Genomic DNA, 17,148 nt, shown 5'->3' on the forward strand with positions numbered 1-17,148 from the left:
GAAGTTTAATATGTCATAAAAGCAGAGTCATTACCAGCAGCTCCAGGAGGAAGTCCTTGTCATAGCTGGTGTCCTGTCCTTCAGGCAGCTCGGGTAAAAGGCACAGGTATGACGCCACCTGGTGGAGCTTGTTATGACTGCAAAAGGACAAGAAAATACAGGGCTTTTAGTACAATACTTGCCATTTACTGTACAGTTTATTTTTGCTATACCTGTACAGTGTGTAAGATATAAAGTCTGGGATAGGCTCCAGTCACCGCGACCCCTAACGGGCACAAGCGGTAGGAAATTAATAAATATAGAATCTATTTTTATTTATTGGACGTTTCTATTCTCCTGTTGTTCTTTTGTGCGTTGCAACACTGGAATTTCCCCACCGCGAGACAGATAAAGGTCATCTCATCTTTTGCATATTATAACACAATAATCCACAGTAATTGTACACAATAGCGAAAAGTGAATAAGTGTGACATGGTTTACAGGGTTTTGTGAGCATGTGGGGTTTAAAAAGTCACATTATTATACTGAACTAAGGACTGTCACTAACATTTAGTCAAACGATTATCTCTATTGTAGACTTTAATTAATTTGAACCAAGTAAAGATTGAAATATGGTGACTGCTTCTGGATGAGATTTACAAATAAAGTGTATTTATGAATATCAGAAATAGTTTATTATTTTCATACATTTTGATTTAATAATGCTGCAGTCTTAGTTTGCCTCACAGTTTTCAAAACTGTTTAAACCAAGAGAATGTTAGTAAATCAAACAATGAAACAATCATTGGTCAATAAGACAGGCAGATTAATTAACGTTCACAGGAAATACGTAAATGGATAGCTGCCCCAGAGCATTCCTCACTCTTCTCGGTGTGGAAAAACTACAAATACCCAATCGACTGGTCACGATTACTTGATTAATCGTCGCTGCCCTAAAACAAATACCAACTACTGAGAGCTTAATCATGTTTTTAACAGGGACCATTAGCCAACACATTAATCTCATGAAATAAGAGCTGTATGGCATATGTTTTAGCTAGAGCCTGTTGCAGTATGGGAGCTGAAAACTAATGCTGCAAGATGAATCCCAATCAAATCAAAATCACAAACACTGCTAAATATTCATGAGCTGCAGCCCGAGTGAGAACTTGGATTTTCTATAACAGCGTTTTAAGGCCTTGGTCGGCCAACAGTACAGAACAGTCAGATGTTAATCAGGCACTAATCAGTGAGGAGGAGCTGCAGTCAGCTAACAATAAGATCCTATGGCCCATTACAAGGCTGTTAGGGCAAAAAAGATTAGTTTCAGGTGAAACTTAGACAGTGTAAACAAATAGATTAAGAGGTAGGGATTTCAAGATTAACTGGTATTTCTAGTATTACTATATATGGGGTTTTTTGGAACCTGCGGTATACCACAGATGTGTCCAGGCGCAACGCGAGTCACAGGCGACGTGTGTGTTTGCGCATGCATGCATCGAACACATCAAAAAGTCCAATCCGTCTGTGGAAAAAGGCGCTGAGGGGCCGGTCCAGCACACACGGAGGTCCACACTAGTGCGGGTCAACTGCACGCGCTACAGTCAGCGTCAGTACAGCCGTTTTATACCCGCTGCTTACCCGCTGAGTGTACAAGGGGCAGAGCCAGGGGCTGCATCATTGACGGGTTGTTGGGGCAAAGTGGGCGCTCAGCGAGCCGAAAGTGGAGCCACACAAATAAAGGAGGGCAAAGAGAGAGGGAGAATAAAGAGGACAGGTAGTGCTAGAGAGTAAGCCTACCTCTTAACACTGTTTTATTCTTCACAGAGCCGGATGTTGTTGATGTGAGCCAAAGGAAAGTGACTTTCTCAAAGTCTCAAGCCCCGCCCCCGAACGTTACTATGGAGCTCATCTCACTAAAAACTCTAATACGTAAAAGAGCTACAATGAAGGGCCAATAAGCTTACAGTTACATTATTTAATCGATTTGTGGCCATTTTCTTTCAAAATGACTTGCTGCATTAAATGGTGGGCAGGTCGACTGTTATAATGAACACATTTCCCTCTCACTCCCCCGCAAGCTCAAATATAAGAGAATACAACATCAAAGTTTCCTTTCTTTTTACAGAAAAATCAGGATTAATAGTGTAATCGTGATGTTTCCCCTCACGACAATTGTGACTCATTAATATGATATCGTGACATTATGAGGAAACCCCTCCCAGAGGGCGGGGCTTACATAGCTCAGAGCAGCAACGTGGTGATTTTCAAAACAGAAAAGGGTTCAGTTGTAGTCATCTGAACACTATGATGGAACAGTCCTGGACCAATGAGGGATTAGGTCTGCACTGGTTTATGAGCGTTGCTGCAACAAAGCAAAGTATTTACGCAAAGTAGCTTGTAAGTCAATGTATTGTAACAGCCAAAGATATTATTGCGAGACTTATGACAATATGATATCGCAACACTTCAGTGATTGTTATATCTCTAATCCTTATCATAGCGATACTTGAATTTACTTTTTGAAACAATGACTTCAGTTAGATGTTCAATCTATACATTTATACCTTAAAGGAGGTATGGACGATTTTTCGGCGATTTGAGAACGCAGGCGGAAGTGCGCATGCGCACTCCCCCGTGCGGACTGATACAACACACACGTGCGTTTGTTTATTAGCGCACCGGAGCGCATCGCATCGCATCGCTCGTCTCCCGTAGATTTCTGTCCACTTCTGCATCAGCTCGAACTGTCTTTCTCCGTCTTCATTTTGCCCCGTACACTGAGGGAACTATATTATGATAGATCCATGCGCTTAGGCACGCGGAAACGTGGGGACGAGCCTGATGCGGCTGCAGGTGAGCGGTAGGTGCGTTTTATGATTGATACGTGGCAGGACAAATGATTTATACACGCCACGAGGAAATATGATTAAAAAAAATTGCTGAAAAAAATCGTCCATACCACCTTTAAATAAAAATTTTGTGACAAAACCGAAACTAAACCTGACTAATTTAGACTGAATATGGAAAGTCATGAATTACATTTTAAAAACAGTACATTTCTGTCAGATGGAACAGCTTTATGTTAAGACATTTACAATTTTTTAACATATCAATTATTGCATCAGCCAATAATGCAAAGCTATTACGTACTCATTTTGTTATGTGTCTAATAATATCCTGATCTCTTTCGAACCATATTGCCCATCCCACGTGCAGACTCTAGAGTTACAAATCCTCTGCCATGTCTTCACTCTTGTTAAATACTTCTTGCTACATACTGTATCTCATTGCCCATTCCCTTTGTCCCGCATGTAAACCCACGCACCAGCACAGCCTTATCCAGCACTTCTTGTGTCTGCCCTGACAGTGCCCTCCTGCTCCGTCAGCATGTGTGGAGCCGCCGCGGGATTATGAAAAATCAAAGCCCCTCTTGGCCCCAGAGCAAGCCAAGGCGTGGTCCTCCGCACGCAGACCTGTGCTAATCGCGCTGACACTGGACGGAGAAGGACGGACGGCGATGTGACAAGCCCCAGGACGTGAACATGCATGCAGACGGGGCGGAGGGCTGCAGGAGGACGAGGAGGAGGACGCGGAGGATGCTGAGGAGGCGCTTTGCGAGGATGACCTGGCATGTAAGACGCGTGGATAAGCAACAAAACAGCAGCGGTAACAGCAGAGGGGAGGGGCACGACCGACAGCTGAGTAAGACAGAGCAGGGTTAGGTAAGCAGCACAACTTCAGCTTTGCACACCATTGTCGGAAATGTGTCTTCAAATTGTTTGCATAAGTGCACCTAGAGGTGGGCAATACTGGCAAAAGTGAATATTGCGGAGACAGTTTCAAACTAATCTTCTGGACTTAAAAACCAAGACATTTTGACTACCATCTGGAAGTTATTTTCAATCTGAGAAGCAGCTTTGAGCTGACTAAGCGCCGCCCTCAGAGCAGTATAACTAAAGAAGAGTTTCTCAGACCAGCTCCTCAGATCCAATACGTTTTTAGGATGAATTTTACAACATTGTCCAGAAGACAACCATTGAAACTTTTTCCACGTCCGAGATGACTGAGGGGTTTCCAAAAATGAATATATATTTTTGGAGGACAATGTTCTATACAGTGATCCCTCGCTATAACGCGGTTCACTTTTCACGGTCTCGCTGCTTCGCGGATTTTCATCATGCATTGTGTTCTGCATTCTGATTCGATAAAGAGTCTCTCCGCGTCTTCTCTACCTGTGTGTCAATAACGTTATGGATTAATATGTACACGTACGTAAAACCGCTTGCCAAATTGAAGTTTGCGAGGCCGGTGAGAGCGGCACGCGTGAGCTTCAATGTTTTATGGAGTATTTCATTGTATAATTGTGATAAAATGTGAATATATGATTATATTTCTGTGATGTATTTTATCTGCATAATAGTGATATTTTATCTGCATCATTAGTCTAAGAGAAGAACGGGTGTGTGACAGCATTTGTTTGTGAAGGGGTCGTAAAGATGGGCTAAAGGATGTTTACCCTAGGGGGGGTGATAACCCAGACGAGTCTGGGTAATGTTTACCCAAGGCTTGATCTCTACGGAAAAATACCAAGTGCCTTGATGTGAGGCTGACCAATGAGAAATGTGACCCGCCTATTCCAGAATATGTAATAAAACCAACCAGCATGGGAAAAAACGGGGTGAGACGCGGGGGTGAGACGCAGGAGGGTCAGCCAGGCTCCTTACAACGGCCTGGCTGACACAGTCCCCGCGTTTTCTCCCATGCATGCCACACAAATGTCTGATGTTTCTGTGTCGTTTCATATTCTAGGTTGAATTGTGTTCTCTATGTGTTAAGGAATAGCATCGGTGTGTGTCTAATTCCATGACAATAATAACTGTAAAAAAATAAAGGTTTATACTTAGCGGATTTCGACTCCCGCGGGTTCGTTTTGGAACCCCCGCGATAAACGAGGGTTCACTGTATAGCCAAATATGTATCTTTTAATAAACAAATAGTTTAACCATCTGGAATAGCATTAAAAAATAAATGAATAAATAATCATGTTTGTACTGTTAAGCACATAAAATGTGTGTCACAATTGAATATTCATGAAATTGTGTTGTTCACTGTTATATTTCACTTTCTATGGGCACATTCTTTTAAACTACCACTATAAATATTGATATAAAATATGTAGCAGCAACATTAAGGTGACAATATACTCAACTCAGAATATGGATGACCTGACATGGTTATCAAGCAGAAAGCTTCAAGATTAACATATACAATGATCAATCGTAACATGTGCCTAACCCAAGATTGAGTGGTCACTAAGCCTGAATCATTCTTAGATTTAAGACTTTGTTCATGCTTTGTTGAGGCTCATTACAGTGTAGTTATTATAAAGACTTTCTCACACTGCGTAGACTAATGGTTCGTGAAATGATATGGGGACAATTGAAAATGTATACAATAGTCTTACACAAGGCTTGACATGCTTCACATACAGTGGTAAATATAGATTCTTATTTGTTGGCATAAAAAATGTCCTGAAAATAAATCAACGTCAAAAACAACCCCCCCCACAACCGCCTGACCCCACACAGCAAAACAACCCCACCCACAACCACCTGACCCCACACAGCAAAACAACCCCCCCCCCACAACCGCCTGACCCCACACAGCAAAACAACCCCCCCCACAACCGCCTGACCCCACACAGCAAAACAACCCCCCCCACAACCACCTGAGTCATTTGTGTTTGGGGGTCGCGATTGCCAATGGTTTTTCTGGGGGACAAAAACAACTAGATCATTGTTTTTAAGTCAATACTGATGTAAGGTCCCATCAATCACTTTGAAATATCATGTGCGACATTAAGTCTGAAGAAAGGTTAAAAAAAAGAGGATGTAATCACAATGCAGCGATAAATCTAACTTTATTACACCCTTTTTGAAATACATCTCCACTTAGTTTGAAATAGTAAAACATACGGAGGAGCAGGTTCATCGGAGCGAGGGCACTTTGGGCTTTTTGGCGGCCTAATATCGTCTGACAAACACAGCTGTTCAAAGAGGTGCTCCTCAGTGCGCGCTGAATCGATGGACTTAATGAGGCGTGCGCTGCTCTCTGGCTGCTGCCGGCTGCTGTTTAAAGCAGAGGCCAGTGTGAGCGAGGCCCAGCGCTGTGTGCTAACGAGACGGAGCGGTGAATCCAAATCACAAATGGCTACTGTTATTGAACAATGGAACTTGCTCTCCGTGGACGTGTTATTGCCTTCTCTGGTGGTTAAGTCTGTATATCTCCAGCAGAGGCACGTGTATAATAGATCGCATAAATGAAAGCTAGATACAATAGGTTTACCAGGCTCATGGTATACCAGAAAAGTTACACCTTTCACTTATAAAATGTCCTTTATCTGTGCTGTCGTATAAATGCCAGAAAACACATCAAATATTTATATTATTGTGGTATCAAAATCGGTGTTGCGTATCAAGCTAAATTTTTATATTGTGACAACACTACTTTCTTTTAGACCCATTTTATGTCTCACCACCCCACCCCCCAACACTCGTGCGGTGTCAGGTTAGGTGAAGAGCCTTGCCCAATCCCAGCATGCACTGGATCAATCAGTGACAAAATCGTAAACTTTCAGGTTTGATTCACTAAAATGTGTTTTTTCTTTCAAAATGGTTGAGCCCAAATGCAGATCAAAAACTGAAGAATTCATGCGTTAATTAAAAGCTCCATGTCATGCAGTAACACGGTTTGCAGTGGTCAGATTGCAGTGGTCAGAATGTATTGCTCACTCTTTGCATTTCGAGTATCCTAAATATTGACCGTGATGAGTTGGATGAATTTACACTTAAACAAAAACTCTAACAGAGGACAGAGCTTTTCGTCGTCACTTTAAAGCTAACAAACATTAGCATGCTAATGGCACACTTATACTCCGGTGCGACTTATAGTCCGGAAAATACGGGTAGTTCATTAGCTGCTTCATCGTCAATCAGGTGTAGCCATTGCAAATTCTATAAATAGTTCAATAATTTATAACAAATGATTCTTTTCACAATATTACGCATGAAGGGGTAAAAATAGGAATAGGAGATAGGAAATAAGTGTACTTCCTGTTTAAGGAGGTAGCGCGGTTAAATAAAGCACTGTTGCATGTTTGGACTGTGCACCCATGCAGACCGGCCCACATCTGCTCCACCTCCGCTCCGACAGACTGCCAGGAGCGCCCTTACCTGAGATGTCCGAAGTGCTTCTTCAAGGACTCTCTGGTGTCCACGGCCGCCACGTTGGACAGAGCGAAGTCCAGGAGCTCGGGGAAGTGGCCGAACGCGGACCTCTGAAAGACAGGCCCACGCTCAATCTCATTTTAGTATTGAAACACTTATTTTACACGCATCTTTAGTCGTTTGGTGTAAGTCCTGCTCTACCGGAGTTATAAAACCCCTTTTCTTAGCTCATGCTTTGGGGTCAGTGTTTAGTCCAGATAACACTTATTTGATTAGATTATTTCTATGCGATGAATCAATGAACAAACAATCTCGCACTGTTGTATTGTGGCAGCTAAATGAGTTTTATTGTGGAAAGGCAAGAGAACGACACAGTATTAAAGACAAACAGCTACATTAACGTGGTAAGAAGCAGTTAAAGTTCAACTTAAAATAAACATCTGATGATATTCAGGTCCAACTAAAACTGTATGAAATCAATTTTAGAAGTAAATTGTATGCCTGCAGCTGAGAACATTAAATAGCACCAAAAAGCACCAGAATGCAGGGATTTACTTCAAAGTTTTAGGATTGAGTCAGGCTGTTTTATGCCAGATTTTTTTTTTTTTTAAGTTTTGTATTAAACATTAAAACGTTGCATAATTCTATTGTTCGGTAAAACTTGTACAGCATATACTTGGAACAGTACAAGGGTGATGAAGGTGTGGTGTTTTGTAATATTCTGTGGCTGTTTGAAGTATTGATTAATGAGGCTGCAGTGCTGCATTGCTCTCACAGCCAAAAGTGTCGAGAAGTGTGCCAGGACGGAACAGGGAAAACCTGCACTTTTAGAATACAAACAAACACATTAACTGCTCTGACTTATACTGTAAGTGTGGAACTGTTTACATGACATTTCAATAATCTGAGAACTCCAGATATCAGATAATGATCAGATTTTAGGTGTACATGTGATCTGCTTTGCACCTGTAGCGAGATGATCCTGTCGTAGTGCAGGGTGGTCATCTCCTTCTGCGTCAGGGCGTTCCCGGTCTGGTCGTTGATCTCGAATCCAGCGTAGAACTTCAGCATGTCCAGCAGCTGAACAGCAGAAAACAAATGATTCAAATAAAGATAATTACACACTCCACATTTCCACATTCATTTGTCTATTTCGTCCCATTTACATTCAAATCTTTGAAGATCGCACATACAGGCTTTAGTCCAGCGTTAGTCCAGCGTTAGTCCAGCGTTAGTCCAGCGTTAGTCCAGCGTTAGTCCAGCGTTAGTCCAGCGTTAGTCCAGCGTTAGTCCAGCGTTAGTCCAGCCGCTCTAGTCCTCCTTTAGACCCCCTTTAGTCCTGCTTTAGACCCCCTTTAGTCCTGCTTTAGACCCCCTTTAGTCCTGCTTTAGACCCCCTTTAGTCCTGCTTTAGACCCCCTTTAGTCCTGCTTTAGACCTGCTTTAGACCCGCTTTAGTCCCGCTTTAGTCCCGCTTTAGTCCCGCTTTAGACCCGCTTTAGTCCCGCTTTAGTCCCGCTTTAGTCCCGCTTTAGTCACGCTTTAGTCCCGCTTTAGTCCCGCTTTAGTCCCGCTTTAGTCCCGCTTTAGACCCGCTTTAGACCCGCTTTAGACCCGCTTTAGACCCGCTCTAGACCCGCTCCAGTCCTGGTTTAGTCCTGCTTTTCTATTTCGTAGTCACAAACAGCAACTTAATTGTTTGGTAAATATTGGTCATAGTTTTACATCAAAGTCACATGCACTTTAAATGTCTTTGGGCTGTGAAAGTGCTGGTGGCAGGTGCACAGTGACAGTACCTGACAGAAGAGGTGTCCCTCCTTCTCCCGCTGGGTGAGCCCGGACAGGTGGCAGTGCACCACCAGGTGAGAGTCGTCTAGCACCGTGTTGAACCAGCGCCGGGTGGGCAGCAGGGCCTGGAAACAGCACACATCATTTCATTATTTTGGGCAAGTGAAAGTTTTTCTTTTACAAAAACAGACCACAAAAAGGTGCCCAAAAAGGAGAGAGAAAAAAAATGTAATCCCATCGCTCATTAATAACATAACATAATGAGCTATGGCTTTTTTATACATTTTCATCAAACTGGACTATTACACAACTAAATATAACTGGATTACTCATGAACAGAAATTTGATTTATCTTTTTCCCCCTTTTTCAGCTTTTACAATGTCAAATATTCAGTCTGGCATCATAGCAGAGAAATAATCTGTACCAGAAAACACACTCTAGACTTAAACTAGTCTACTGGCAGCAGAGGGAATTACCATGAGGAAATGAACAAAGCTAGCCTGTCCCGAAAAGCTAATCTAAGCTTGCAGTTACAGATTTTAGCCATAAATGTGCTCAACGAGTGATGCTTTATGGACTTAAAAACAAGGGACCTTTGGAGTTCCACCTTTGACCCCACACAATTTGAAACTGGGTTTGTAAACAGGATTAGTGTGATTGAAGCTAAATAGTTTACTTTACTCCAGGGATGTTTTTGATGCGGGAACAAAGGTTAACATTTAAAGTCCATAATATCTGTCCTTTAAATTAATATAGCACTTCCTTGATTTCATTCCCTGCCTAGTTGACTAAGTCATTCATAAAAACACTATTATCATCATCTCGCCACCATCTTTGATCCAACCCCTGTCGTTTTTCATCTGTTCACTCTTGGTTCATGGCCGCGCAGAGGAAGTATAGATTTCAGGGAAGTGACTGTGTGTAAAAGGATAGTGCCGGAGCGCCTGCGTGGACATTTTGTGGACGGTAGCGGGAAGAGCGAGATGCGGCCGTCAGCAGCGCGGGGCCGGGAGACGGATCGGGAGGCCGTGAGTAACATGAGAGGTGCAGCGGCAGCAGTAGAGGGAGAGAGGGGGGACGGATTGCACTGGTGGGAGGACGTCCCATTACTCCATCCTGGTGCTGGTGTGGATTTACAATGTGCTGCTGTGTGCGAGGCGAGTGCGGTGAATGAAGTCTGTATCGTAAACAGGGAAACGGGATAAGCAAATGACAAATACTTTCACAGAGTGGGAGAAATGGGTATTGTAATTCAAATCTTGAACAGAATACTTGGAGGAGAAAATATTTTGAATGGTAATCATGATTAAAAGGGATAGGCGGATATATGCCGTTACCGATACTTCTACTTGAAAGTGAGTAGCAAGGCCCATAGAGCTATTTCAAGTTAAAGTTATGTTCACAAATTAACTTTACACTCATAAATAAATAACAACAATGTATTTATCAGGGATACAATTAATTCATGAATAATTGATGAATGAATTGTTGCATGATTGTACTACGGCCATAATTTTAGCTTAAAAACGCTTCTTTTTGTTTTCACTCAAATGCTATTTAGCCCTCTCTGTCTTTCTCATATATATGTGTATCTATAAACTGCAGTAGTTCATTCTAATCATCAATATGACTTGATATTACTGTATCTTTAAACCGTGTGACTAAAGTGTCCCATTCCACGGATTATGGTCTATGACTGCAGTTCATTCAACATCTTTAGAAAAGTACCGAAAAGAACCTGTGGAAGGTTTGTGTCATGTTTCAGAGAGTGCAGAGGTGTGCAGACAGCAATGACAGGAGGCTGCGGGACGAGGTGAAACAGGCTCCACCTATACTGCTGACCGGAGCATGACAAACGTGAAGGACACAGCGGCGACCAACAGGACTGTCAGGAGTACAGGACTTTGGAAACATCTGCATTCATACATCGCACAATCCGGTCGCCAATGATCAATAGTGGGTCTTTGTGCCTTTTAAATCCAGAGGTCCACGACCAATCCTCCGTTAAAAAAGCATGTGGAGCATAGTTAAGATTTTGGAGGAAGAAATTTGACAAGTTTTGAAGCTAGTAAATATAGAGCACACGGTAAGATAAAGAAAGTACTATTATTTTATGTTGACAATTACAAGCTTAAGGTTTTATCATCATTTTGGCATCAAAATCAGTATCAAGCCTATAACTTTGTGTCCAAATAAAATGATAAAAATGAGACAACACAACTACTATCTTGTTGCGTTTAAAGGACTATACCTGTTCTTAATTTGATTTTATTCTTTTGTCACCCAGAACCATAAACTATATTGAAAACCTGGCTCTTGTGGTCTAAATCAGTGCAATGCCAGTCTCATTTTGCATACCTGGAAGTCTGGTAAACTGGCTGGATTGGGGAGTTAAAGTTTGGATCAATGCACATCAATGCAATCCTACAGTTTTCATAACGTTTGTGACTCAGGGACATCAGCAGTGCTTGTGTTTACAACAGTAGCAGCTAACGCTACTTAGCGCCATCTTGTGATTGAAAAACAGATCCAGCAACTGAATAGTGCAGTGAGTTTAACGTGGTGGACAGTGTGGCGGTGTTAATAGTAAGTCTGTGATAAGTCTGTGTCTGATGTGATGCAGTGAGACAAAAGTTCAGTCCTCTTGTGTTTAGAAATGATCAAAATGTGACTAATCAGATGTGTACAATTGTATGTAAAAAGTTCATTTTCAGTTGTATGGATAAAGGACCTACAATAAAGAAAAGGTTTCGTACCTCCAGATCAATCAGTAGCTCAATGAATCGCTCACAGTAATGCACTTGGTCCAAGGATACTGGCCCTGTTAAAAGAAAAATACTCAAGTTCATTTTCACACACACGTTCCTCTAGACAGATTCCACAATGCTTGGCAAATCTCAAAATATCTAGATAAACCCTACATTTAAATGTTTCAGTGTGGTATTAAAAAGTCAGACAAACTCAGAACGAGTCTGCTGATGACTAAATGATGATTCAAACCAGCGCAGGAGCTTTGCGGAGCTCTACCTCTGACAAAGTCACAAATCTGAAGTGAAAACTGCCACTGCGTCCTTGGGCAACACTTCAGACGTGTGTGAGTGACTGGTGTCGGTCAGAGGAGTGGATTGTACAGATTGACAGCCACTCTTCAGTCGGTCTGCCCCAGGGCAGCCGTGGTCACAATAGCAGCTTACCACCTGTGTGGAGCGAATAAATAATGCACAAAACCGCAAAGCTTTGAGCGTCTGAAAAAGCGCTATGTGAGGCTAATGTATAATTATTATTATTTATTCTGTTACTGAAGTGGTTGTCATTAGCCAATCAGAGGCTCTATTGGCTTATTTTACTTCTGTTTATTCTTTCCCCCCAGTCTATGCCTCTGTTTTACCAGGCAGTGTAGGACTGCCCGTCAGTACTGGGAAGCAACTGATGCAGACAGCAGCGGGGCCCCCTGCTGGCTCTGGTGAGTAAGTATTGCACAGCCAGCACAGGAGCATGCTGGGAGCCTGGACTTAATTACAGTGTATTCTGGAGCGGAGGCGTGCAGCGGGCAGTGGAGTGACGAGTCCTGCTGTTTGGAAGAGTATAAACTGCTCTGTCACTTTGGACTCCACCTAAACACCACGGGCAGGTCTGTTTTTAGAACTCAGGTGTCGCCGCGTCGCTGCGCGTTACCACACAACCACTGCTGATCATGGCCGACACGCAGGAGCCACCAGGAACATGCATGACCAATCCAAATCTAGTGAATGTTGTTATGAACATCAGAATTCTAATGTCAAGTCAATTGTTTATAGTTTTTAGGGGACATTTCTTTACTTTTGTGATATTTTTTTCCTGACATTTCACATTTGTCTGATAATAACCTCCAAAAACTTGTTTTAACAGATTTCTGGTGGATTGACATAATATCATCTGACAATCGTTATCAGGATACTCTATATTACTCTACTTTCCAATATCGTCCAGCCCCTACTACGATTAGTTTGTATAGTTGACTAGTCGTGGTTAGTCGATTAGTCATTGCAGCTCAAATGAATACTCATCTGACCAATGATTCGAGTGGTCAGCTAAATTTCTATGAGAATATTATTCTTATGATTTGAATTTGAGCCTGAAGCAGAGCTTTTGGGGCCACAAAATTTGGCGGTAAAATCTTCTTTCACCAGCCAACGTCCCGTCTAGATAACAACACTGGAACATTCTGATGCTTTAGTGAAGTGTGTCATTTTAGTATCTTGGCAACACCAGTCATGACACAAGATCAACAAACATCAAAGAAACTAAAAAGTGTGTACATTTACTTAAAGTGTAGATGACAGGATTTTACAACCGTCTATTTTTTTACTTCATTTAGAGTAGTACCTGTTATAAATATAAATTATAGTTTTACACCAATCAAGTAGGTATTTATGGAGAAAACTCAAAAAATCTGTAGACAATGACAGGAAGTGACATCAGACTATAGGTACACTCATTCCAGTCAAAGTTTATGCCGAATTTAGACAAAATAAACTTTTTTTTGACATTCTAAACATAATTCAATTCAATTTCCAGGGTAATTCCCTTGTGTGATGCCCTCAATTACAAACAGGAAGTACAATTATAAACCTAAAAAATGATTTATTCTGAGATAACATTTTTATAATATTTTGGCAAAAGTTCAAATGTATAAAACATAACTGCATTTCGGTTCAATGAGTGGTCCAACCTGTCAGAGGCACTTTAAGTCTTACTGTATCTCTGCTTCACGTGGATAGATCCAGTAAATATACAGATTTTAACCATAAACCAGAAAAGATACATGTATATTTTAACATCAAATCCCCCGAGCGCGTGTTTCCCTGCGTTTGTTCAGTGGTTGGTGATGATTTGTTCCTTACCTGTCGCTGGGACTGACATCAGCACTTGAATGAACTGTTTGATGAGCGCTGACAGGAAAGTCCTCTCCTTTTTCGACCTGACATAAAACACAGGACACGTGTTAAAGGCCCGCTTCTCCCTCTCTGAAGACTTGAACTTCTAAAGCGTCCTCACTGTTCTGCAGCGTCGGCGTCCATCTTGGCCTGTTTCTTCATGTTTAGATTCCAGAACTTCTGCAGCTTGGGAACCTTCTTCAGCTCGTGCTGGAGTCGGGCCTGCAAACACCGGGTCAAATTCAGTTGGCTGGGTGAAAATGGTGCCCAGGGATAAAAATATATATATAAATATATTAAGGTATCTATTAAAGATTGCTTCCAACTTCTAACTAAAACAATTCTAAGATTATACACGTGGAAATGGCATTGCCTCAAAAGTATTTCTGACACTAAATGGATTTCAAACTGTATTATAATTTCTTAACCCGTAATTCACACCTGAGTAAACAGTTATGGTCTATGTACTTCCGAATGTGCAGCAAGAATGTACAATTTGAAATATTGTAAAAATACATAGCAATATTTTGACTTCCGATGAACGTGACTTTCTAAAATCCTGTTTTACTTCTGTCAATAATCAACTCCGTGTGCAAAAATGTTTTCTATAAAGTACACCTAAATTAAGAAAAAGCTGTGTTTCATTGTGCTTTCATGTATTCAAACCACACCTTTATTTCTACTTTAAATCTTAAAATAAAAATATATATCAGAAGTTTAAGGCTGTAATCCAAAGTGTGTACTGTTGTGTGACATGAAAAAACAGAAGGAGCTCATGTGTCATTTATGCTTCAGGACAAACTCTGGGGTTCAGTTTAAGCCCAAGCTCAAAAGAAGGAACTATTATATCCTAATTTTTGAAAAATCCAACTACTCTGAAAAATGTGTGACAGCTTGATTTTAAGATACACTCTCTAGTACGGGACAGTAACATAAATAAATGAAATAATGTTAGTTTAATAGTTAAATATATCTTTTAGAAGGGACCAAAACACTATATATCTACTGTAACACAATTAGGAATGTGTTACAGTGTGCAATGTGCTTTTTTTGTCCTCAAACAAGTGTAAAAAAATAAAGAGTCTTTCTCCTCGTGATGGCAGTAGAAGTCTTACTGGCAGCAGACACATCCACATGGGCAGAGAGATGAGCTTCTGCACCTGCTCCCGGATCAGGTCCACCTCCTGTCAAACCACAAACACAGTGAGCAGCGGGACGAAGAAGAGCCTCTGCAGTGAAGGGCGCGCGAGGGGCTACGCTGACATCTAGTGGACTCGATATGCAGCTACAGTTAAAGAAAAGTTTGATCATAAGTTATTCCAGTGGCATCTGGAAATACAGTTGTTTTCATATTGAAGAGAACATTCTTCAATCATATATTTAGAGCTGCAAACGTAGTCATCTGGATTTATTGATTAGTCGAGCATGTTTAGGCTGGATCCTTCCGGCAAGTGTACAATTGGATGTACATATAGTATCTTCTGAAATAATTTTGTGACAGTGTTAAAATGTTACTTCTTCAGAGAAAATAAAACTTGTTTAAGTAAAACATTTGACATATTTACTGTTTTGATGACGGGCGTATGACAGACGTATGACGGGCGTATGATAGACAATATTGATCATCACACATATCGCAAAATTGTGATATTATCCTATCATATTGTGTAATATCAATAATACAATGAATACAATCTGCTCTTTGATGGGTGTATGACGGGTGTATGATAGACGTATGACGGGCGTATGATAGACATATGACGGGCGTATGATAGACGTATGACGGGCGTATGATAGACATATGACGGGCGTATGATAGACATATGACGGGCGTATGACAGGCGTATGATAGACGTATGACGGGCGTATGATAGACGTATGAGGGGCGTATGACGGGCGTATGATAGGCATTTGACGGGCGTATGATAGGCATTTGACGGGCGTATGATAGGCATATGACGGGCGTATGATAGACGTATGAGGGGCGTCTGACGGGTGCATAACAGGCGTATGACGGGTGCATAACAGGCGTATGGCGGGTTAATACCAGGCGTATGACGGGTGCATAACAGGCGTATGACGGGTGCATAACAGGCGTATGACGGGTTAATACCAGGCGTATGACGGGTGCATAACAGGCGTATGACGGGTTAATACCAGGCGTATGACGGGTGCATAACAGGCGTATGACGGGTTAATACCAGGCTGTTGAAGCAGTGGTCCAGGAAGAGCAGCAGCACGGTCTGCTCCTTCAGCGCGAGTCCGGACTTCTCCCCCTGCAACACGGCCTTCATCACACTCTGGAAGAACATGGGGAAGTGCTCCGGCTTCTTCTTAAACACCTATTCACAAACATCTGTTAGTCTCATCAGCTGGTGTGGGACGACACCAGATTTGACCAGGTTGAACCAGGGAATATTGAAGAATATTCGGTTAATCGATAATCATAGTTATTCAGGTCGCAACATCATCCTACAATTTTAGAAGCAAAACTAAGCCATTTCAATTCTGTGCTACAGAAATGTACACTTAGAGCAGTTTTTAATATGGAAAAACTTTACTTTTGCCTTCAGAAAGTTTGAACCAATAGGATCACAAAATGTAGAATAAAAATGTAGAGCGCAGAATACAGACAGGGATCCACGGGATTTCTCATGTGAACACAGAAACTAATAGAAAACCTTCCAGTAGGGCGGCAACTATTCTGTAAATCAATTATTTTGGAGATTAATTGAGAAGCGGTTTAGGTCGATTTTTTAATGAAATATGAGCAGAAGAAGCTAAAGAGCTGCCACTTGAACATCTTTAGTGTATTTACAGCAGAATTGTTACCTATTTGATAAGCTGAGGTTAATTTAAATAAATGATTTGTTGCGAGTGATAGATTAGCCCGTTTCAGCACTAGTTTTTAAAGGAATGGGAAATGTCTGTAGAGCACAACATTTAAATTGTTTTACAGAACAAGAATACGAAACACTTAATAATAAATACACTTGCTGTATTCCTGCCTCAGTAAAGCATGAACAAAGACTTGATTTATAGTGAACAAACAGTTTATTAAGATGATTTCTAACCCTAACACCCAACTCTGAACTTAATTACGTAGCCTGAATCATGCTTTATAAAACAATTTGTTCAATAGAATCACCCAACCATGAATGTTAATAATTGTAAACATAAGCTCAATATCAAGGGCCGTTTGATTATAAGATCAGATTATAGTTTAGTTGTGCTA

At 41.4% G+C, this 17,148-nt stretch overlaps 1 protein-coding gene across 2 annotated transcripts in view; it reads right to left on the minus strand.

The window, feature by feature from the left end:
- Positions 1-17,148, minus strand: part of aqr (aquarius intron-binding spliceosomal factor) — an 88,212-nt gene that overhangs the window by 66,604 nt on the left and 4,460 nt on the right. For both annotated transcript variants that reach the window (XM_072457197.1, XM_072457196.1), the window contains exons 7-15: positions 16,115-16,255; positions 15,029-15,097; positions 14,035-14,135; positions 13,881-13,957; positions 11,754-11,818; positions 9,005-9,121; positions 8,175-8,288; positions 7,215-7,318; positions 35-137 (exon numbers count right to left, since the gene is read on the minus strand). In XM_072457197.1, the coding sequence (XP_072313298.1) occupies positions 35-137; positions 7,215-7,318; positions 8,175-8,288; positions 9,005-9,121; positions 11,754-11,818; positions 13,881-13,957; positions 14,035-14,135; positions 15,029-15,097; positions 16,115-16,255 (891 nt within the window). The remainder of the gene's footprint in view (positions 1-34; positions 138-7,214; positions 7,319-8,174; positions 8,289-9,004; positions 9,122-11,753; positions 11,819-13,880; positions 13,958-14,034; positions 14,136-15,028; positions 15,098-16,114; positions 16,256-17,148) is intronic.

This window comes from Eucyclogobius newberryi, unplaced genomic scaffold (assembly GCF_026437365.1).
Source record: "Eucyclogobius newberryi isolate DKJ021-1_F unplaced genomic scaffold, fEucNew1.0.hap1 SCAF_21, whole genome shotgun sequence".
Classification (NCBI taxonomy): domain Eukaryota; kingdom Metazoa; phylum Chordata; class Actinopteri; order Gobiiformes; family Gobiidae; genus Eucyclogobius; species Eucyclogobius newberryi.